Genomic DNA, 24,920 nt, shown 5'->3' on the forward strand with positions numbered 1-24,920 from the left:
AAGTTCACTTGTTGGAATATTCCTTGGATTGTCTGTGCTTCTCTGCTTATTACAGAATGGACAGTTTGGCCTGAAACTTCAGTAGAAATTTGTATTTCATATGATATTACAACACAAGCTATCAGGCTTATAAAAGTTGAATGATTTAAACATAAGCAAAATCAACAAAATCAGTTCACTGGGATATAGAGTATTTAAGTATTCTTATTAACAAGTATTCATATACAGTGCCAAAATAATGTGCCATCTGACTTGTATTTCATAGAGAAGTTGGTTTTTTATGGAATCAATGATTTCCCCACTCAAGAGCTTTCATGAATTCCTCTTCAGTAAAAGAAAGCATCTTAGCAGCTTCAATGTGCATCTTAAAAAAAAAAAAAAAAAAAAAAAAAAAAAAAAATTAGGAGCAGAAGGTGAAATAGTGTGAATGACCAGTACAAAATCCTGTGTAACTGGGATAGCTGAAAGGGGCTTCAGATCTATCATTCCATTTTTTCGTACTGTGGTTTTGATGGATGTTCACCTGTTTAAGCTGAAGCTGCTATTCATATTTTTCTGCAAAAATTTACAGTGTAGGAATAATGTGATAAATTTTATGCTAAACATTGCAACTTCAGCTCTACTATATATAACATAACACCATTAAAAATTAACAATCAGCATAAAACAAAGAAAAACTGTACTACACCTTAACAAGAAATACCTGGAGCTGACCATTGGTAGCTGTGTTGCCATGTGTCACATCATACATCTGTGGTCCATTATGGCACATACACACAGACATACACACACCCCCCATACGTGTACATATGTATATGTTTAAAAATCATAGTATATGTTTAAAAATCATACAGTAGTCTGAATTTGTATTTCCACGTACATAGGATATAGCACATTACTTTAAATGGAACATTGAAAGGAACAAACAACTTTTTAACTTATAACAAGGGTATTTTCTGTTCAAATAATGCAATTGCTTGGAAAAATGTCACCAGGGTCATCAAGGTTGCTTGACAAAACAAGTACTAAATGGTCAGCGTCTGCACGGAACTACCCATCAAAAAGGCGCAGCAGCCAGAATGCCCTGAAAGCTCCCTGAGTTCAGCTGATGTCACAGCAGAGGTCACAGCTGTGCCACACATCCCCATCCCCACACCGGAGTATCATCTCTTTACCTATCATCATTCCAAGTGGAAAGAAGTGTCCCAGCTACATAGTTTTTACTGCAATTTTAATAGAATGGTTATGTTTTGAAGAACAGGAAATAATTCATGCCTACAAGGAGTCTGTTGTGGGTTTTTTTTTATATATAGGCATATGGTCAGTTCAAAACAACAACGAAGTGTATTGCAGTTCCCACAGGCAGGGTAACACCCTCCAGGTCTGTAAAGCTCAGAGTAACTTCCCTTAATCCCTTTTAAAACTAAGATTTTTCTATTAAATTCTTTCTCTCAAGGCAAGCAGAGAATGGTCTGAAGAGACCAACTGGAACACCAGCAACTACTTGCTGCCAGCTGCAACTCATCCTACTACTGATATTTAATACCTTTTGGGGATTTTTTCAACTGTCATTCTTCATGTGGTGGCGCATCCTCACCTTCAGGCTAGCTGCACCTGCTACGTGCATCTGAATCTGCCACACAAATACTACACAAATGGCCCAGTTTAGGTTTTCCTCATTCATTCAACAAAAGGCTTGTGTGAAGCAGAGTTGAAATTCTTCAGGTGATTACATATATTGAGCGCATGTGAGCTTTAGCTGCCCTTCCCCTCTGCCTTCTGCCAGAAGTTACAAGAGGCAGAGTTAGTGCCATTCTCTTTCAGGTTCTTCCAGTCATAGTCTGTTCTGAAAGGACAACTAACAGCACCCTGCTTCTGTGAGTAAGTAACCTTTTTTACAAGAAAAGGTAAGTGGCTTCCTCTACTATCTGCAGTTCTGATACAGTATTCATAATTTTTAAAAAATATATTTAATGAAGTTTTGTGAAGTTTATCTGAGACTACGTTTCTTGTTCACAAACAGAAATACTGCTTTTTGACACCCGTTTCAGTGAATTCATGTTCTAGAGAACAATTAGCTACCTCATATATAGGGTATATTTTGAGTGAATGCTGTATTTTTTTCATTCTCAAAATAAACCTGAAGAGCTAGAAGGGCCAGCCAAAGGCTAAGGTAGCACTATTTCTGTTAGATGAATCCCCATGATCTCCTCTGCATCCTGTTACTGCCACAAGAATTCTCTTCCACTAGAAATGCACGAGCAGCCCCAGTTCTTCTTATTCCAATTACCTATCCTCCTTTGTCCTGTGTTGGAGAGGTATTCCAGGTTTAAGTGTATTTCCATATTGCAATTCCCAATTCTTAGGATAAGTATGTGTACTTTGTTACATGAAGTTGCCACTTCATCAGAACTATTTCTATGGGGGCTCAACAGCTTCAAGAGTGTTCACAAAATGTCTGGTGATCACTGCAGCGCTCAAAGGGTAAATCAAACGTTCTATTTTCTTATCTCAAAGGCTGGCCCTTCTAAGGCGCTTCTGCTCAGCGAGTCACCATACATTGCTTGCTTTAGCTCTCTTACAGCTTTGGTTTGAGAGTGCAAAAAGCAGTGCATTAACTCCATCCCGAAATGAACCACATTAGATTCAGCAGAGTAAGCAATTAGAGGTGAACCACTCTATGATGTTAAGATCGTATCTAGACAACTGTAAAGCCCGTAGCTCTGCATATGTCTCGTGCAGCCTCAGAACGAAAACTGATGCAAATGATAGCACGCAATCCCAAGTATTTGGTAAGTGAAAGGTGTGATGGAACTATAAGATCTAAATGCATCAGTAAGTGGAAAAATGTTTGATTCGGGCAACATCTCTTAGTATACACTCCTCTCACTTTAAGTTCCTTTCATGTAAACTCATGGGTTCTTTCAATTTGTACCATCAAAGCTCATTTGACAGGACTATGCTGAAAATACATTTTGAGAAATGTAAGGTATTTACCCACTCTGCAGTGTCCGAGGTAGTAACTCTTTCCAAGTAAAACACCCCTCCTTTTTGGGACATCAGTACAGTTTTATCCTTTATCAAATACGATAGTTCAATACATTTTTAGCTATATTCTATCTGAAGTATTAATCCACTTTTCGCTACAACACCTTTCTATGACAGCTGTATCACTAACTGTTCAGCATGAGTTGTCAGCAAGTATTCTACTACCTATCCTCTATTCAGTTTCAGCTTCAGCTGCTAAAGAAACTAAAAGGCAGTAGTCCCTGCCCTCCCTTTTATGCCCTGAGGGAGATATGAAATGAATGTAGAATGAAACGACTTTCAAAATAAGGGTAGCTGCAAGTGCAGTGTGGATGGGAACACCCATGCAGATGTTACTACATTGTGTGTGATTCAAAGTACGCATGAGATTCCAGGAATTACAAAAGGATGGAGATCAACTCCCCTCCTCCAATCTAGTAAATTCACAGCTAGGATAAGTACTCTCTCGCTCTCTGGTTTTGGGTTTTTTTTTTTCCCCCTCCTTTTTTTTGTCTGACACACTAGGAGATCTGCACCCGGGCAGAATTGTACATGCATAGAACACCTCAGAATATAAATAAAAAGAAACAATGTTAATAGAGAAGGACACACTCTGAGAATCCAGGAAGAACGTAGGTCTGAAATGTATCGCCTCACTCCTGAGAGGGCACGCTGTTGCAGCTGCTGCTACCACAAATAATATGCGGCAGGGAAAAAATTTTAAAAAAATCTCACATGCTAAAACGGATTCTACTGACACAGCACCAAAAGGAGTTGCTGTTATTACCTGAACAGTATTTGTTCTTGAACAAATAGATACTCTCGATCCTAAAGCTTGTCAGTAGTAATCCTTCACCATGACAGGATATGTTCCAAGTTAGGAATGGGGTCAATTCAAAAGAAGATCAGCCTTTGCTATAAAGCAAAATGTTAGCAATACGCACTAATAAAAGTAAGGCTGCTGCTCCCTTGCATTGAAACTTCCCAGTCTTGGGGCTCTGGTTTACATGATTACCTTACCTGACAACAGGCACATGTAGCTAGAGGTTGTTAACTAAGTATAACAGTACTCTGGTCCTTACCTTTTGTCTCTTTAAAATATCAATTAACTTTAACTGCTTTTTAAAACCTGTCATTAGCTCTTCTTTCTGTTTCTGCAGTTTCTTGTTTTCTGTTTTTAATTCTTCAATTTTTTTGAGTTCTTGGTTAGCTACATCCTACCATGGGAAGAAAAGGAGAAATGCATTATTTATGAAAGTGCTGCTTTAACTAATGAAACTTGGTATTACATAACAAAATGTCGAACAGTAGCCACACATGACATTTCTGAAAAGAAATGGGATTAATCAAAATATTCCCACATCAAAACTTAAAAAAAGAAAAGAAAATCTCAAAGAAAACAGTCATGGTTTGCCTGTGTATGGATTAGGTGTGTATGTGTACTTCTCCCTTTTTCTAAACACATCTTATTTTCACACAAATGGGGAAAATCGGAAAGAGATGTACATTTCTTCCTCCTGCATAGGTTGCAGTAGTGTCATCGGAGATAACTTACCGAGCCCTTTGGTGACTTGCTCTAAGTTAATTTTGGGACTGTCTGTAAGAGACACAATACTTCCAAAGCTGATCAAGCTTTTTGTCTCATTCTAGCATTACTGAGTGATTACAGATTGGAACTTGTTTGACGAAGCCACTGTACCTTGTTACTTTGCTTCAGTTTATCCAGCTCCACTTTATACCTTTCCGCTTCTTCCAGGGCCCTGTTTAAGCGAACCTCCGTTGCACTCTGACTGCTCGCGACCTGCTTTTGTACACGCTTTAGATTCTCTAATTCCTATTTAAGAAGCAAAGGATAAAAACAAACATTATGAATGATGGTATTTTAATGAATCCCATATAGACAACACATTTACAGCAAGGCTCACCCTTGAAAACTTAAGTCTGTGGACTTCTTTGGCCTGCAGATAGAATCTGTGTCAAAGACCATTAATTCCACCATTAAAACACCCCCTTCTCCTTTGAAATTGTGGAAAGGGATCTTTCTCATCTTTGTTTTAAACTTCTCTTAGAATAATTGTGGAGCTGATCATGTAAGACCACGGGATTGACTGAAAAACCTTGTATGCTCAGTCAGAAAAAGAGAAAACCATGTTGTTATGTCCACTCTGTGGCAGATTTTGGAACGGTGGCTAGCATTTCCAGCTGCTTCTTCCCACCTGTTCCTTTTACCTCTTTTCCCCAGAGAATACTACATGCAATTACCAACAAAAAGCTAAAACAGCCTACTGAAGATGGCTGAGGGTAGTAACTATTTCATCTAGCAGAAAATAGTTAATCAAGTGTTTATGTCAACAATCACAACAGTTCCCTCTTGTCTCTGATGATAGTATTTCATAGTGCTGTAAGTGGGGAAATGAGAAAAAGAGACCAAGTTGAGGAACAGAATAATGAGATTAAAGATCAGGGAATATAGATAAAAGGCAAAGTAGAAGAAATAAACAATTCTGGCAGAAAGAGCACATCTTGTCATTTGTGAAAAAGAAATAGACTTTTTTTTAAAAAGACTATCAAATTTTTAGTCATGGGCACAGAAAGATTCTTTTAACACATCAAGGTAGAGAAGGGGCTGTGTTATTTCTGAGTAATTGTTCTATTTTCTCAATTCCACACCAGCTCTTGCGGTGGTTACTTCTAATTTCCACATCACTTATCCAAGAAATACATACTAATTGACAAGTGTATGCAGCACAGACGTTATGACTGGAACAGGTATTTCTGGGAAGCTTTGAATCTTCTCCAAAATGGATGAAGAAAATAGGAAAGTAAGATGCATCTCACTAATCCTCCAAAATTCTATTGGTGAACATGCCTCCTCCAAGACAAAAACAGATGTTGCATCAACATTTTTATTTTGTTTCTAACCTGACTGATTAAAAAAAGACAGGTAAAAGCCTGGCTAGTAGGGCAGCAGAGCTCCTCCCTGGAATACGTGCACGTGCATCATCAGGGAACGCAAATTCATTTGCTGGAAACTGACCCCTGTGTTTCCAAAGAAAACAAGCCGCACAGCATGCAAACCTCTTTGTCTTGTATCAAGATGATGGAGCTGTGAATAGAGTCAACTAAACCTTTCATGCTATGTATTTTATTCTGCATTAATATGAAAAGCTTTGGAATATACCCTTTCAAGAATTTAATGACCAAAAAAATAGTCTGCATGCAATGCAAGTTATGTATCAGCTAATCATATCATTTAATGAAAGAACTCTAATAATTCTTTCAGGGCTTTTTGACAGCTACTGTCATAAATAATACCTTATCAAGGATTTTTTGCAAGTCATCCAGTGAGTTTATATTGTTAAATATATTTGACTCCAAGTTTTTCATCTTAAAATGCTTGAAATAAGTATTCATTTTGTAAGTAGGCAAGGTTTCTGCCAGTTCTTCAACACTCTAAATAAAAGCTGGATTAATTTTCTTACATAACGTTTCTCTAAGAGGGGAAAAAACTACTATGTTCTAAACTGCATCCCATTTCAATCTCTGGATTTTGTCCACTGTTCTGAAGTGGCTGAGGCACCTGAATATCAGTAGGGGGTGTGATACCAGAGAGCTCATCTACGAGTAACCCTCCCAGCAGGCTTTCTTCCCTCCCAGTAGCAAGCACACATGACACTTCTATCTTTAGAAAGCTCAGCAACACCTGTCCACCCCCAAAAACATTTGAGAGAGAATGTTTGCTTAACATCAAACCCTTCTTCAAGGCAAATTATAAAATCCCTGCACAAAGCCTTAAAAGGAGCAAGAGCACAACTTTGGTGTTTCCCTGACCTTTATCCAACATTATAGCTAGATTGACTTAACAAGTGAGAGAGAACACAGAGGAGGGAATGTTCTTGTGAAAAAAGACAGGAGAGGTGATACCGTTTATTAAATCAACTAGATGGGAAAAAAAAAAAGAGGAATGCTGGAAAAAAGAGGATGGAAGTTTCAGGGAGCATCAGAATTCAACTGCTGCCTGAGGTAGGTGTTCCAGCAGAAATGTTCACAGAGACCAAACACCAAAAGAATGAAATGTGACATATTTCAGGTAAATAGTGAAAACTAGGTGAGAATCTTTGCCTAGGCACATACAAAAAAAGTAGCTGGGGGATTAATGAAATTGCATGAATTGTTGATAATCTAAGGAAGCTTGGGAAAGCATGTATCACAACTTAAGTCTTCTATTATTTATGTTGCAATAGAAATCACAACAAAATAAAAGCCCCAAAATCAGAGGTTACATTTGTGCTATCTCAACTATACAGAAAACTTTCTCTAGCCTGAAAGCATGAGTCTTGAGAGTTTAGCGGTACAGCAGTACAAATTCAGGCCCATGTTCACAGGAAATTGTTTTTAAACATGTCTAGAATTAAGCTACAACTACATTAATTATATAGTGTTGGATAATACTTCATACCTAAAGAATAAAACAGTTTTCAGATTGCTAACTTCATAGGAGATTTAAGCAGTTACTGCAAAATGACTTTTAAATGCATGGTTCTGGCAGTTAGACAATTTTTTATATCAGAAAAAATATGTAAAATAATTTCTGAATTAGCAGAGAACCATTCATTACATATACCTGCCTTTTTCGCCTTCTCAGTATTTTAAAGAACTACCAGTATTTGTCAGGATCATGTCTGATCAGTAACCTCGAGAAATTCTAGAAAACACAAACCTGTTAGGAATAACTGAAGCAACTGAGGATGGTAAATCCAGAGCAAAGACAAGTGAGGAAAGCGACCATATTTTGGATATGGTAGCTGTACAGCAGAAGTGAATAAACTTCTCATCACAACAGACGTCTCCTAAATATCGGGATAAACTTTCTAATTGTGACTGTGTACAAGAACCAGCATACACTGTCTTAGGAAATTATGGAAATTGCCATCACAGAAGGCTTTAAGTACAGATTAAACAAACTTATGTCCATGATGGTTTGGATATAATCTATCCTGTCTTGGTTTAAGAGAAAGGACTGTAAGTTTCTTAGCCCTATTCACTGTGAGCCGATGAGTAGTATGAGTACTACTATTGAATATTTTTCCTGACAGAATCAACAATCAGGGTACTTATTTAAGGCAACTTAAAACCTCCAAGTATCTGCACAAAAAGAACACACAAACTTAGAACATTTTAGTTTTAAAACACCAGACCTACATAACATTAAGATGAAAGCATGCTGAAACAAATGCATAGTATGATTATGATTTAAAGGAAGTATAATGAGACTTTGTTAGGCTGAGTTGTGTTCTGTTTTCCCCAATTTTTTAAGTGAAACATTCTCCTGGTTATATTACATGTACTACACAATACTATATGTATTACATGATTCTGAAGGCAACCTCTCTAGCTCTGAGTAATTAAAGAAAAACACATGCTGCTCTTAGATTAAGTTCCAAACAAACAAAGCTGTGTATGCGGGCCATCTGCTACAACTAGGCACGTATACAGTTTTGCATATGTGGCCTACAGCAGGAGCCAGGTTAATTTTGATTCAACCAAATTGGAGCGTCTGGTTTTCAAACAGTCCATTTTCAAGAACAAAGACACATCCTTTCCTCTACCTGCAGAAGATACTAATATAAGCTGCAGGTGTTTTTTTTTCCAAAATGTTCACCAGGTTCCACAGTTTACAATAAAACTCTTATTACCAGAAATAACTTTTAACAATTATAATTAAAACTAGAAAAATAAAATTTCCCTGTATTTTTCAAGATTCCTTTGTGAGTTTCTGAAAAGGTTGGTTTGTCTCTTGCGGGTCTTTTATACAAGAATTTAATTTTAAAATACAGAAATATATGACTGTAGAAGCAAAAGAAAAGCAATTAGCAAAATATATTATTTCTTCCTTTACAAAAGTGATTAGACCATTTAAAAATACAACTTCTAAAACTATTATCGGAGATTGAAATGCTAACGGGATCATTGGATATGAATCTATCAAACTAGGATACAGAGGGTGATTTGATGCATTTTCTCCCCTTTCGTGAGATAAATGAGACTAATATCTGCAATACCTTTTCTAGCGCAATGACCTCTTGTTGTAACCCTTCACTCTTTTTGTTTGCTTCTTGTGACAACATTTTGTACTTTTCAGTCTGAGAATGTTGCATACTGATTGTTCGTTGCAGTCTGGTGTTTTCTTCTTCAGTATCTTTAAGCCGAGATTTTAAATTCTGATTTTCATCATCCTGTTTGACAGTAATTAGCAAAAAAACCCAACTAAATTATTGCAAGGAAGCAGTAGGATAATGTGATAGTAATGTTTTGTAAATAAAAGGCAATAAAAATACACATATTGTAGATATGGAGATAATTTTTAAAAATCATGTTATTTTTAAATGTTTCGATCTTTCATGATGGATTTCACAACAATTTTAAGAAAGGAAACAACTAAGACAAACTAATAAAATAAAACACCAATTTACCAGGACAATACTTCAAATACCAGTAACACTTTTCTCATTTAATTTTCTGCAGTCTTTTACTTGGACCTGTCTTGTAGCAGTATGTAAAACATTTAATTTCTCATAGTTCAAAGGTTTTGAGAACTAACTATCAAAATGTTATAGAATAATATGAATAACAGTGGCACATAGATGTTTTGTGACATTTGTGTGAGAATAGCTAAATGCACACAGTAGGAAAAATTCTGGGAAAAAGAAGAGAATATAATTACTGGTAAATCAATCCATTATGTTTCAGGAGATAATCTGGTTTTGACTTAAAAGCAAGCTAATGATCCAGGATACATCAAGTATTCAAATTCAAGATTCTCTTAACATCAAGTGAATCCTGTATTAGCTTCATGACCTACTGGCAATTACATCCCACATCAAGCATTATAATTTCAAGGCATTTTTCTTTTATAACCTTTTAAACATTGTAAGTGAATACTAATGTAAGTTATTTCAGAGATACATTATGCCCTTCCTTTCTTCAAGAAAAAGAAATCAAGGCACATACAGAAATGGAGTTTCTATGAAAACGAGTATTTCTCTCCTGTCCTCTCAGCCCCCTAGGAATACATGCTTCTCACTTGGGAAATATATGTGCTCTACCTTAAGTTTCATGTGACCGCACACACCTCAGAAACTCCCACTTCTTTGTATTTAAAACAGATTTACTGCTTCCTTATAATAATTGGACTGTGAATTGGAACAAAGCCCAGAATCTATCTCAAGGCTTTGCCAATATGAAATTTTTGTGACCTTATGAATATAATGAAGTTATTTTCACACCAGAGAAAATAGTACCCAAAATGACACATTTACATACAGAGTGCTATGGGAGCAGAACAAGAATAGGTACAAGGTTGTCTTCTGTCATCTGCTATAGTAACTGAATTCTGTAGTATTTTTGGCATGGAATGATGAAGTTCAATAGCTACTGACAAAATTGTATTTGATTTGAAAATGAAAATGTCTTTAAAATCTAATGGAACAACTTTTTTCTGATCACAGCATAGAAGTATTGAAATGCAGAAGCAACTGTATTGATAAAAATGAAATAAAGTATAAAGTACAGTTATAAAATATCAAAATCTAATGCTTCTAAAGATTTTCTCCAGGTACCTATCTCAAAAAACTTATTTAATATCACCCTGCTCCTTAACTCTAAACTAAAAGCTTGAGGAAAACATATAGGCGGTTTGCCATATGTTCTGAATGTCATCATCACATTTGGGCCTGGGGAATAGGTGGAAAAAAGCATTTTGAAGTTAAGAGACCACAACTAAGAATAATCTAATTGTGAAAAATGGAAAGTTAATTCAAAAGCCTTGCTTGATTACAAATGCATGAAAAAGAGGTGATCTCTCTGGCAAAGAGACACAAACTATTTAAGGTTTTACAGTTCAAGAGATGTTTCAGCACCTCTTGAACTGTATGAAACTGTATGAACTGTATGAAAACATATTGCCAGACAGCGCAGATCATAAAACTCACTTGTAGTATACTCTAACAGTAAAATATCAGTGTAGCTTCGTACTGCCTTAACTTCAGTCTGATCTGCCCAAATATGTAATTCCATATACAGTCCTTTGCAGCAAGTGTAATCTTGAGAACGGAGAAAGCCTGACTTCTGTTTTGATTACAATATTCCACTTAAAGTGGATCACAGATCAACAGTTTCCATACTTTTTTTCTATCAAGGACACCCAAAGCACCTGACTAAATTTCTCAAGCTTTTTTATTTCTTATTCTGTCCTAAACATCCCTCTCCTCCCATCACCCAGCTCTGGGCACCACTCATCTTCTCTCTGTATACCAAAATCTGTATTTGACTGCTACCGTATCATCCTCCTTTTTCTCAGGGTCTGGAAACACTCTCCTTCCCAGCAGTGATGGCTAGGGCACTCTGCAGCACCACAGTGTCCCTACAGCTGGGCATATCTTCCTTCCCAGTGGTTCTTTCCTGACTCAAACTCTTTTTCATTAAGTATATTTCACAGGTTTTTAGCCCAAGATCACATTTATACGGAAATTATTATTTTGACTCTAAATTCTTAGGAAATAAAAAAAAAATAGAACCTTAGTTCTTAATACTTGAAAAGGAAAGGTGAGGGAATTCTGTTGTGATTATTTGTTAAAGGGGAACCTACTCCGTTTCTACAGATAAGAAAACTCAGCTCTTACCTTTTTCCTGCATTCACACACTACGCTATCCAGCTCTTCCTGCATAACACGAAACTTTGCCTTAAGAAATCTGATTTGAGCTTCTGTGAACATAGTAAGTTACACTTAATATCCACAAGTACTCATTATTCAATGCAGAAAAGAAGCAAGACTGATGTAAGAATTCACTTTCACCTTCTTGTTTTTAAAAACACACTTCGTTGTTTGCAATTATTAAAGAGGAATAGGCAAATAAAAACTGAGATTTCTACATAGATGTTGCAGGTTTCTCATTCTTAGTCAAAGCTTTGTACAGATTTTTCCTTCTAATGACCGAACTCGACATCTTTAAAATGTAAAAGACTCATAATTCTCAAAATTGAAACTCAATGGAAACTTTTATCATACTATGCTATACGTTACAGCATTCCTTGAGACTGAAGTCAAGAAAACTGTTTTGTAGGGTATGTCTGCATTGCAATCAATCTGTAGCTCCAATTTGTGTAGTTACACCCAAAGTAGTTTTAAACTGCTCACAAGAAGGAATTAAATGTAGACTGCAAAACCCTCCTAATAAGTAAACACCCCTCCCACACAGTAGTCTATGCTTTTTTAAAGTACACTGCTAACATTATTCAATTAATAGTTTAAAATTAAACCAACTTAATCACATTTTTAGCAAATGAAGTCCTTGCTTGCTATTGGACAGCTAAGAAACGTACTACTGTCATGACAAAACAATCTGTGTTTCCTATTCCCCACCATTTCCCCAGATCATTTGCAAGGAACTCCCCCTGAACTTCCACAGGCACAAAGCATGGAAACGGTATTAGGATCAAGTTGAGCAACACAGGAATAACCATTATTCACAGCAGGTAAGAGGGGAAAAGAATAAAGTGGAGGAGGAGTATCTGGAGCTGAATGTGAAGGGATGGATGGGTGCATGTGTTCATTTGCAGTAATAGGAATTTTCTTTTTTTTCACCCACCTTCTCTTATCAACTGTCAATTGCAGCGTAAGTTGTAACTCTGCACAGGCCAATAATAAGTAGGATTTAGGAAAACACCACGAAAAAATAAGATACAGACTGACTTTTTTCCTCCTGTTACATCCTTGCTAGCTTCTGGTAACTAGTGGCTATCCCAAGATGGAGACCACATTGAAGCCATCAAGATTAATACTCTTTCATGTACTTCTATACTATTAAGTTGTTTGATTTTCTTCATAAAACATATTGTAGTTTGGCATTCACAATATCCTGTGGCAACGAGCTGGCTAATTTAATTATGCATTATGTGAAAGACAGACACTTTGTATAGCTTGCTTTAAATCCAATTTAATGTGGCATTTACTAGTGTTTGCATTACAAAAAGACAGCTTTCCCTTTACCATTACTGTTTTCATTACAGAATCTTTCATATTGCTCTCGATTGTTTTGTTTTCAAATTGAAGATTCAAATTCAAGTTGTTCCACGCTTCTGATTGCTACTATACACACTTTCCTAGTTCTACACCCTGGTTTTGAGATGGGGTGTGCAGAACTGTGTGTCATACTCAAGATGCGGTAGCATCAATTATATAATAGCATAATGATAACAGTACAGTATTTTATTTTCTGTATCTTCTGAAGGATTTCTAACAATCAGTTTGCCTTTTCCACTGTGAAGAAGCAATAAGTTTATGCTTTTGGAGACATCTTAATTAGCAATAACTAAACAAAATCCAGCTCAGTAGTAGGTGTAACTGGAGTTGGTTTTTCTATCAATCAGCATTACTTTGCACTTTTTAATGCCAAATATAAACCTCCATTCCGTGACCTCACTCAGTACTATGAGATTCTTCTACAACACTTCAATGTCAGTTTTAACTATCCTAAAATCATTGTTTCTTATGCAGATTTCTTTACCAGCTATCGTTCCTTTTTTCCCAGACTATTTTTCTGTATATTGAACAATGTAAGCTCCATGACAGATCACTCTAGGACTATACCACTACCTGCAAAAACCGGTTGTTTCTTTTTACCATTTTGTTTCCTCTTTTACTCATTTATTAGTCCACAAACAATTTGTCTTCTGTCTTAAACAGCTCTGTGTCATCATGAGCACTTAGTAGTAAACCTTGTTGAAAATCCAAGAGCACAACTAGAACCAGATCAGCCTTGGGAGGTGGCTATGATCCAAAATTAATTTGAATTCTCACAAGAGGTAAAGATAATTAAACTATCAGCTTCCTAACTGGTCAATTTTAATCACCTGATGAGGCTGATAAGGATGGTCTTAGCTTACAAAGTAACCAACAGTGTAGGCAATGGTAAACAAGAAAAGGACATCAGAGAGACTCCGATGCCCTACAAGAAAGAATAGGTGTCTTGACCTCCTGAGATAATCTGAAGATTAACATGAAGTGTGACAACACATTCAGGTATTTTGTTCATATGTGTGAGGGTATATTAGATAAAAACAGAGCTTCATGTTCAGCCTTCTACATGTCTGTGTGCTTCTATCATTGCTTGTTACTGCAGAGTTGAGTTATAACCCACAAAAACAGCCCCCTGAGAAAAACAGTGTGTAAGCTACCGTGTTGGCAGAAAAATGGCTGCACTGTGATAACCTGTGATCGTGAAATAAAGATATGGAATCTCAGTCCAGGAACAGCGCTGCAAGAAGCCCAGAGAAAGGACAATGCTATGGAACCTTCTCAGCACATTGGCCTGAAAAGTCTAGCACAGGCACATAAGCCTAAGGAATCCCTTACTAGGAGATTCCCACTAAGGGATCAGCCCACTCTGTAACAGGGCCTATTTAGTATCTACATCTACTTTCTTGTGAAAACTGTAGCTGTTCTGTGAGTTTGACACTGCTAGCATACTCTGCAGTAACTTATTTAGCATATTAAGGAGGCATTCAGAGTGTTCTAAACAGTCAATATCATATTTAAAAAGCAAAAATCAATCCAGAATATTTTCATTTCATTTCATCATTAAAGTTACAGAAGCAATTCTCAATACTCAAATACATGCCCTTGTTCCACAAGACCTGATTACTAGACACCAGTAATACCTCTTCTTAAGTTATCTTGAATTTATGTTGTGTAAGCTTCCAATGCAGTCCAAAGCAATTTCTTTTTAGTTCAGGAACAAGAACTATAAAAAAGATACCTGAGGATCTGTTTTGGGAGACTTCTAACAGAAGACTTGCACAGAATTACAGGAGGTTAGAAATCAAGTTATTTCTGTGTTGGCATGCTTGTTGACATCAAGCTGTGAGATTAAAATAAGAAGTTTGGGGCATTTTGTACTACCGCAGTGAATCTCTGACTTCATGCTTGCTTTAGCATTGTAAGAAACTACATAAACCCACTTTTATCACACCAGAGCCAAGAAGACAGATGTGCATCATGCCTTTAGCTTCACTGGCAAATGCTGCAATCCCCTTTCCTATTCTATTTCTAGGACAAACATAAATACACCTTTTGGACCGGGGAAGTATCTGGAGAATTCTCATTCAAGTACTGCAGCTGAAACATTACTTCATTTAAGCCACTTACTAAGATCCACAGCATTGATCTGAAGAAAGGCTTTTTCCTCCAAAGGCAGAATTGGTGCAAAGGACCAAAGCTCATCTTTTTGGAAATACAAGCTTAGCATCATGTACTTCTATTTCCCCAGTGAAATAAATCAAATGTTATGCACATATTTGACATATGTAACCACCCAAATGTCTTCCTACGAAGGTGGAAATCAGGATAAAAGTTCACTTTTCCCCATGATTATTAGTATGTGACCTGATCTTCCTCTAGGACTACATAAAGAAGAAAAACTTTCTTTTCCTTTTCCGTTAACTTAAGGGCTTTAGAACTTTCCCTGTAATTTCTACAGAAACTCTTCCTTTTTTCCCCAGGAGAACCCATTTCTAACAGTCATGAAGTAAGAATAAAAGTACTTAACCATGGGAGGAAACCTACCTGCTCCAATTTCATTTCCAACGCTTGGAATAATATCATCATCTAGACAATCTGGTAAGCCTCCTCTCTCTAGTTTTTCTTCAATTTTGCTTATTGTTTTTGCTAAAGAAAAATCTGTGCAGTCCTCCAGTACTGCAACATCATCAGCACTTTGTACTTCCAGGTTTCTTATTTTTGAACTAAAAAAAGCAAACCCTAGATTTTAAATTTATAATACAAAAAAGAAATTTACAAAAATATATTTGCTATTTTTAGGAGGATACAGATTTATTTACCTAATGCAACTTCATTGCTCACATTCGTATGAAAGATGCATTGATGGCAATTTCTCATTTTCTTTATGTAAGATACCTTTACCGTATGCCACATAAACAATTACAGGATTTTATATATTATAAAGTAGGAGGCAGAAAAACAGTACCATTTTCTACTGCAAGGATTTTGGCATGGTCTTCTCATCCAACAACTTCATAATTAAATCAGAGTAAAAGAAAGAAATAGAGGAACGTTCTCTTGGCTTTCCGACTATCCTCTGCCTTCAATTCTGCTATTTTTCCTCCCGCATATTAACTTTTCTAGAACTCTGTCCTCTCTAGCTATACTCTTACCTTACTACCACAATTTCTGTATCATTATGCCTGGCCTAGGAAACTTCATTGATCCTAGAAGTTGCATACCAAAGTTTTCATAAAACGAAAACACATGCTATGCGACACATCTGCTACACAGGGTATCTCCTCAGCTTTCTTTTATAAAAAGATGACATTAGCTCCCACAGGATCTGAAGCTCCTAAGTTCTTATTCCAATATATCCTCATCCCAATGCAGCCTCCAAACTCCTTCTAGCTGCTAACTTTCTCCTACAACTTTAGGTTCACGCTGCAGGTCCTGTATCTGCACTTCTAAATCTCATGATGGGGTGCCAGCATGACAGCCTCCCCTGAACTGCCCAAGGCAGGTCCAAAAGGTCCGCAAGTGACTCCCAAGTCCTGAAAGACAACCTTGGCCTGTGTCAATTCCATGTTCTGCCATGTTGCAGACAATTTTCATCCTATTTTGGTATTTGTCCATATCTTGTGGCAGTTTTAATTTGCTCCCAGGATTTTATGCATTTCTCTACTCTTTTCTTTTGTCCAGATCTCCATTTCTTGCTTTTACAACCTTGAATTTGCTATCTACAGAGCTGAAGCTTTTCAGCTTGAAAACCCTGAAAGCTGTGGTACTATTACTGACTCTCTCTTGTCCTGTGAGCTCAAGATTCACCAATATAGGGGAGACCCTCGAGGGCTTCATGTTTCCCATCACAAGTCTGATCACAAATCAGTCTGTACCACCTAAGCATGCTCTCTCATGCTGCATTGAATGATGCATTTCCCACGTGTATGCTCATTAGACATCCTTTCACTGAAGGAGTTAACAGAGCTTAACTGTCAGCCTTGAGAAGTGCTTGAGCAGAAAGCAACAGTTTCATTGTTGTAATATTAATCACACATGTTCACTAAAAGTTTTTGGTGCTCGATGCAAGTAAACAGAGATAGCTACATGGTGGAGCTGACTGAGGAGGACCAAAAGTTTGATACACTTATTTATACAAATATATATAAATGTAGAAGCATACATGAATAAAAATAACCTGGTAGACAAAAATAGCAACTAAAATATTTTATTACAAACAAAAAGAGATGTATATAATATACCTTGAAGTTGTTCTTTTTCCTTTACTTCCAGAGTACAGTCTGTTCTGAGCCGTGGGCACGGAAGCACATTTCTTCTTGTTTGCTAGCTACAAATTTTTTTCAGAAAGTAGTGATTTTTTTTTAATTAGTTAGAAATTACTTTTTTCTAGTGTTTTTTGTGGTTTTTTCTTTTTCGTATATTCAGACTCAAGGATACTTTTCAAAGTATGCTTTTCAAACTTTCAAAAGGACAATTTTCCAATTTTATTTGCACTCGTCTTTATCTTGCAACTTTCACATCCGTATGCCCAAATTATAACACATCCAATAGCCATTTGCTTGTGGCAGTTTTTGCACACATACTCATAATAAATTCATGCATAAGCAAGGCTCTCAGCTATTATCAAGATATTAACTATCGGACTGTCAACTGAGTGCATTTCTTTGAAAAATGCTTATCATACCTTCAAAAACATGCTATTTTTACGCATTATTTTAATCTTATAAATTCCCTGTAGAAGGAAGATCTAACAATATTTTTGTTACTTTCACTCAAATAAATATTCTTGAAAAATTAGGCTTTTTCTACTGTATTCTGATAAATAACTGAAGACAGTATTTTGGAAACTTCAGCTCACCTCCTAAAAGATTCAATGTAATTGTAATTAGAGACTATTGAGTTTGTTCCTAATCTCAGTCTCCTTTCTCCATTATATTTCCCTTCCTGTATTCAGTTATTTTGACTACATGTTTGTTATTACATCTAGAAGACAGTAATACTGCCTTTAGTATTATACTGGTGGGGGAGGGAAGAGGAGAAAGGAGGAAATGAATTTTGTTCTAATATTTTGCATTTGGAATTCTTAATTTGATGTTCAAAACACTGAACACTTCTGTCAATGCTTTACAGACAAGGAAACTTAGAACACAAAAATTAAACATGATGTAAGTCCACTTAACCACCAGTGGCATTGAGAAACCCTGGTAACACTGTCCCTGTAGCACTGCTTTGAACATCATCTCCTTTTGGCTTCCCACCCACGTAAGTCCTCAGTGTAGCACAGCCTCAAAACCAGAAGGAATATGTGGAAATTATACTAGAAGAGAAATTAACCAGGATAGTTTTGACTTTGATACCTTGACATATAAGAGATGTGAGTGTGTAAGAGATGAAAATTCAGGACAGAGTGGACCTCTGCAGGGAAAAAAAAAAAAAAATTCACTGAACATGTATAACAAAATAAACATTTTACAATAAAAATTCAACACCCCCCCCCATCAGAATCAGGAGAATAACATTTTATATATCTCGAATAAACAATATAGCTAAGATGGGAACATATACTAAGTTCAATCATAAATTCAGTCTCGTTCTCTGTCTCTCCATTCTATCTCATTTGCTATCTAAATCACCTGCTGAGTCTAGGGTATCTAGTACAACAGTTTAGTTATGTACCAGAATCTGAATCCCGTCTCTCGCAATTCAGGCGATTGCTGCAACTACTGGCTTATTAGATCAATGATTCCCTGTACCAGGAGTACTTAGACAGCATGCAGAGTGTTATAGGCTTCAATAAGAGAGACTGACAATCCATTACCAAAGATCACCAACAGCTCAGTGGTTAATACGCCTACCTGACACACAAATCCCTGAATTAATACAAAGAAGATGAAGATATAAACTAGTGTCCTCTACATCCTAAGTGAGAGTGCAATTCTATGCTCAGATTGGCTGTTGACATTGACAGGGACTATCAAGTGAATATGAGGTGGGAGCAATTTATAAATTAAGCCTCACAGAATTTTCTCTGAAATACATATTACAAATATTGTATCCATTTTACAGATGAAAAAAAAGAATTAAAAAGCAGCTTTCTTATCTGCTTATTTGGCTGAAAACCATGCTGCTTAGTAACTGAATTTTAGGCTAAATGATTACTTTTAAAATCTGCTGGAAACAAGCAGAAAGCTTTAACATGCTATGTACTATTCAGGTCAAGTTTCTTGTCATATATATAACTTTTTTGCTTTCAGAATGAGTTATGTGAATCTGTGTTATCGCACTGAAAGGCTACTTTTTTACTACCCTTCATAATTTTTTACTTCCATTAAAATGCTGGCTTATAAAAGATTTGGAATAAAATTTAAATTTCAGGGACATCAAGTCACCTCAATTTTTTTGCTCAGCTGATTTGAGCAAATGTTTAGATCTTGCTTTTAAAAATTTCACAGACAGAATTATCTGCACAAAGCTCCAGATTTTATTAATCCAAAAAAAAAAAAACCTGGAGAAATCGTCTGTGTGTGGTTGGCAACAGACTTCAAGAATAGAATGATTAGGTTTTGTCTATTTACCCTATTTTCCTCATGCTTCCTTCCTATTGGCTAGCTTTAGGAGCATGCAGAAGGTGAGGATTTGCTGCCACAGAAATAGCAGTTATATGTTATTCTGAAAAATATGAAAATACAACACTTTCTATACTCAAGAAAACAATAATGTTTTTTCCATCAATAGACTAATTTGTTCCTACTACATCTGTTGTCTCAGGGTCTTCTTTTTAAAAAAACAAACAAAGCAAAGCAAAACAAAACAAACCCCCTCATTGTTCACTAAATTCTTCAAACTTGTTTAACCTTAATGGTTTCTTTCCTCTTCCCCATACATGACAACCCATTTTTAAAACCTTATAATACAGTTCTATAGTTGCTTGGTAAGTGAAATTAATGTGTAAATCCTGAAAAGGTATACAAATAAGTAGCTAGAGGATTGTGGCAACGCTGAAACAGAAGCTAATATGTAACAATTCCATCCCTGCATGTAAACACGACATGCATGCGCATGAGCAAACCCTTTGTGTTTGCTAATCCTATTCAAAGCCTATAGCATGCTTGCCCATGCGCGTACAGTTCCCATCGCCATGAGCCTGGCAATGCTCTGAAGAGTGAAAGTGTAAACAAAAGCTGAATTCAATGTGGTGTCACTGGAGCTGCTTTCTCTCTATGTAATTCAAGCTTCTCTGCAAAAATTATGCTATTAAAAACTCCAGAACAACTTATTTTAAAATATACATTGACTTGGAGAGTGACTTAAATATTTGTTGCCTTTTTTTTTTTTACTTTGCTTACTCATTTTTTTCTCTTAATCTGTCTTTTTTTTTTTCCCCCCCCCTGGTACTGCCTCTTTCTTTGCTTCAACTTCTCCCCTTCTTTCCAGTTGCTTTAGTGTTCTTTCTCCTTAAAGGAATCAATGGAAATTTCAAATGGATATTTCAAAAATATCTCAAGTGCTTCCTTTAGATTTATGGCCTATCTGCTTGCACAATTTTGAAAGAAAAAAAAATTTAATTAAATATTAAACACTTGGAACTAATCTAATTGAATGGCCTCAATGTTCACTCATGGATAATCAGTGTGCCTAACTCCTAGCACACATTTCTAATTTTTTTCACTACAGTATGGGATTTCAATTCTTTTCTCACATAAATGTTTACCAGAACACAGATTGTGGTTGTTTTAAGGTGTTTTAATTTATGGAGGTAATTGGTAGATCAGCTGCTACTCTGACATGATAATTGCCAATATTTTTTTTTAATTCTTCCAGCACTCCCATTTATTTCAAGTGTATACCATCAAAGCTGTTAATTCCCTTTGTGGGGCTGAATCCTCCAATCATGTTACTTCATAAAAGAGCCCTATAATTCAACTCCAGTTTGAAGTTTTTAAATATCTTCTGTCTACTGTTCAAAATCTATCTAACAGAACACAAAACTAAAGCAAAATCCAGAATTTGTTTGCAAAGCGTGATTATACTGATAACACATGGAGTTTCTTTTTTTTCCCCTCTACAACTGAAGATATGGCTTTAAAATAGCTCAGGAATAATTTTAACTATAGTAGCAAACTTTCGCTGGTATAGCCTGGCTTCTATCAGACTTCCTGTTACACCTTTTTGTATACTGAAAAACCCTTTTACATTCATAAAAAAATTCACTTTTTGTTTTTGCTTTTACTCTGCACAAAAGTAATTATTTGATCATCTCTAGCAGACTTTGATATACACTATTTCAAAACAGTTTCCCAACTGCAGCTTAACATTTGAAGCACCTTCTAGTCTGGCCCTGTATCTTTGTTATCCAGATTAGTGACATCATAAATTTAGGAACCTACCAGATCAGATACTTGATAAACTGTGTATTAGTCTATCTTAAATTCACCCACTTCCTGTACTATCAATATACAAACCCTTGAACAACTAAGTAAATAATAATGCCTCTGAACAAGTGAGTAAATCCAGCTATGTATCCACTCTAGGGCTAACGGGTTTGAACATACAGGCCAAAACCCACTGTTGTATGAATGTTCATACAGGCCAAAGGTATGTCGGCCTCAGAAGTGTAATGATATCCAGGTTCCAGAGGGTGGCAGCTGAATGTTTGCCTGTCTTAGGCTTTTGTGTTTGTGGTTTTTTTATCAAGCACTTCCTGTCCCAGGAACATTTAGGCCAAGTTAAATGTGAACCAGTATCTATTTCTTTGCTTTGTCAGCTGAACTGGTTAAAAACCATCTACTGCTGAGTGTCTGCTGTTTTGTACTGCAAAGAAACCTGTTACCTTACCTTGCTTTTTCACAGATGTCAGCACTACTTAGCATCCTAGATACAACATTTCAGCAAAATTAAGACTTCCTTGAAATAACAAGGAAGAACATTTACTTAGTATCAATTGTTTCAAATAATAGGAAAAAATTTAGACTCCACCAATCTAGTATGCTGCAAAGATGGATAAAACAGGAGCACGACTAGGATGCAACTCAGGGTGTGCGAGATCAGTGGGAAAGATTCCCCGCGAATTATATGCAGCAGTTGTAAAGCACATACCTCTGTCTGTCGTCTTCACATGACTTAGTCTGTACTGAAACTGGTCTAGATAGTATCTCCTGTTGGCCTTTCTTTATTAAAAAAAAAAAAGTCAATTTTGGGGGAATAAAATCCATTAAAGATGAATTACATATTTGTAAATCACAGATCACAACAACTGTAGTCTACTACGGAAAAGAATTGAAACTATAGTCTACTGTGGAGAAGAGCTTCTCAAACTCAGGAAAAGACGGCTAAAAATTAAAATGCCATTGCTATCCCCCAACATTTACTTCTGCTCCACAACATGTAATTGCCTTTTGTCTGTAAAACCTTTGCCCAGCTTAACATCATCTGAGATGCTGTTACCCTCACTCCTTTTTCTCTGAAATACAGGAGTAGCAAATGCACAGCAGGTGGAACAAATTTTCAATTTTCCATATTGCGCAATAAGCCTTAAAAATAAATCTTTATTCATGCAATATGACCATAATTGGACACTGATATGTTGTATGTACTTTAGACAACAATTCAGTCTGAATGTTCAGATAGATGTTGCTAAGTTACAGTTAGAAAGCATAATCTAGAACAAAATGCAGTTGTCCTGTTTGGCATTCATTTGGTTATTTGGTTTTTGGTTGTGTTTTTTTTTTTTTTAATTAGACTGTTTTTCTTTTGTTATTAAATGTATATCTGTGAAATCTGGCAATGCCATGTGGTTTATTAAGTGTCCTAAGAATATTTGATCTTCTGCTGTATTTAGAGAAGGAAAAAAAAAGTGGTTTTGGTGTTGCTATTTTTTAAGGAAAAGAGACTAGATGCTATTTTGGACGCTTCATCTGCTTCTATTCAAATGCCAAGCAGTTAGCCTCAGCTTCTACACTGAGAAGTGTAGAGAAGAGTATGTTTTCACAGGACATAAAAATGAAGTTTCAACAGTAGGAAAAGTGCATATAACTATAGCTTTCCAGAAGACTTAATAATTTGCTTTTTAATTTGAGTGAGTGCACTTACAATGAATGTATCTAATACGCAGAACACCTTCTCCAAACTGTTTTGGGTACAAACCCTACCTCCCCCGTTCCCTTTAATTTGTCCAATTTTCACATAAAAACTTAACTCTATCTGGCACACAGCCACATCACTATTAAAAGACAATACTGACAATAAACAGGAAATTTTTCTGTTTTAAGAAAGTTTCCTTCTTACTACATATTTTCTATTTATGTTGCTTATTCTTTGTATTTCTTTTAGCTTGAACAATACAGATCCTATTTCACTAGGATGTTATTGCAACAGTATCTGGTTTTCAAATACTAATTTTTTTTTAGTATTTAAGACATGAAACCACCTACAGATACTTTTCTTAAACATCATAAACAAGTTTTTTGTGTGGTTTTATGTATATACCTGCACAAATGCTCTACGCACCTGTGTGAACATCTACCTACCTGATGAAATGATATAAAAACTACTTTTGTATGTGTTTTTAGTATAAGTTTACAATATTGAAAAAAATAAATTAAAAGCTTAGATGGCATTTGAAACCAAAATACTTTTAGTTGCCATGGTCTAAATAATTTCTTTTGAAACTTGACCCTGTGTGCACGTGAACCAAGGCTAAGTTATGTAACAGTCTGCATAACCTACTCACCATTACTTCTTCAGCATGACGCACCAGTTTTTCTGTTTTTGCTTCTAATTCTGCATTCAGTCGCCTGAAAGAGTAAGAATTCTTGTCACTCGGTTTTTGAAAGATTTAAAAGCATGACAGTATCCCTGCCTGAACTAAGTTAAATTTTAATAAATCCTACAATAAATTTTAATAAATCCTACAAAGGAACACTGAAATATACTTCAGGGTATTAACAAAGTTACGTTTCAACAATTTCCTGGGTTTCTGTCAAAGCAATAGTAATAAAACACCTATACCCATTAAACAGTAAGGTTTAGACTATAATTCTGAGAGGTAAAGGGTGTCCTTGGTTTTGGGCATGTCATTGCTTAATACACATTTTACATCCTTGTCTCCTCAACGCTTTCTGTTTTTAACACAGTCCTTACCTTAGGTATACTTAGCAGCAGGGGTTGGGGAAGGAGTCATGTATGATTACACTACCTGATCACATAATTAAAATGAGTCGCTATCCATATGTACAGGTTAAAATACGCTTCTGTTCTTGCATGCTTCACTTTACAGCTTTTCATGCAGTGTGACTAAGTGAGTTTCTGAGACGTGGCTCCTTGTACATCCTCACCATTCACAGGGGCTGAGAACTGACAGGTAACAGAGCAAGTGCTTTTAAATGTGCTTTCACTGCATTTGTCACAAGCTTTAGAGCTTTTAAGCTTTTTTTTAACAGGCTTAAGCACTTACATATTCTAAATTTAAAAGTAATGTCAGTGTTTTAAATGCAGAAAAATCTAACGTCCAGTGCTGCGGGATCGAGGTGAGGCCTAGAGCACCGCACAGCCTACCCCGAGGCGCCTGTGTAAAACGGCGGCAGGAGGGCTGTACCGTGCCGGGAGAAAGTTAAAACACCGCTTTTGGTACTCTAACCTGTACGCTTTGGGGGAACTAGTGGAGGGACTCGGACACAGGGCGTTAACTGTAAACTCCGTTGGGACAGCCACCAGCGAGCGGGGTAACGCTGAGCTGACAGGGCCTGGCCGCCGCCCCCGGCCGCCTCCTTACTTGTACGCCTCCTCCTTGGCCAGCAGGTCGCCGCTCACCACGCT

The 24,920-nt window shown here is 36.4% G+C and overlaps 1 protein-coding gene across 1 annotated transcript; it reads right to left on the reverse strand.

Annotated features, from left to right (window-relative positions):
• Nucleotides 1-286: 286 nt before the first annotated feature.
• TEX9 (testis expressed 9) lies at nucleotides 287-24,917 on the reverse strand (the record flags this gene model as incomplete). Its single annotated transcript, XM_009577098.1, has 11 exons — nucleotides 287-364; nucleotides 4,110-4,244; nucleotides 4,727-4,861; nucleotides 9,090-9,263; nucleotides 11,709-11,791; nucleotides 15,651-15,829; nucleotides 17,348-17,433; nucleotides 18,464-18,521; nucleotides 22,203-22,273; nucleotides 23,836-23,899; nucleotides 24,877-24,917. Coding segments are annotated over 11 exons (1,104 nt in total), but the record flags the coding sequence as incomplete, so codon positions are not given.
• Nucleotides 24,918-24,920: the final 3 nt, after the last annotated feature.

Source organism: Fulmarus glacialis, unplaced genomic scaffold, assembly GCF_000690835.1.
Source record: "Fulmarus glacialis isolate BGI_N327 unplaced genomic scaffold, ASM69083v1 scaffold22404, whole genome shotgun sequence".
Taxonomy (NCBI): domain Eukaryota; kingdom Metazoa; phylum Chordata; class Aves; order Procellariiformes; family Procellariidae; genus Fulmarus; species Fulmarus glacialis.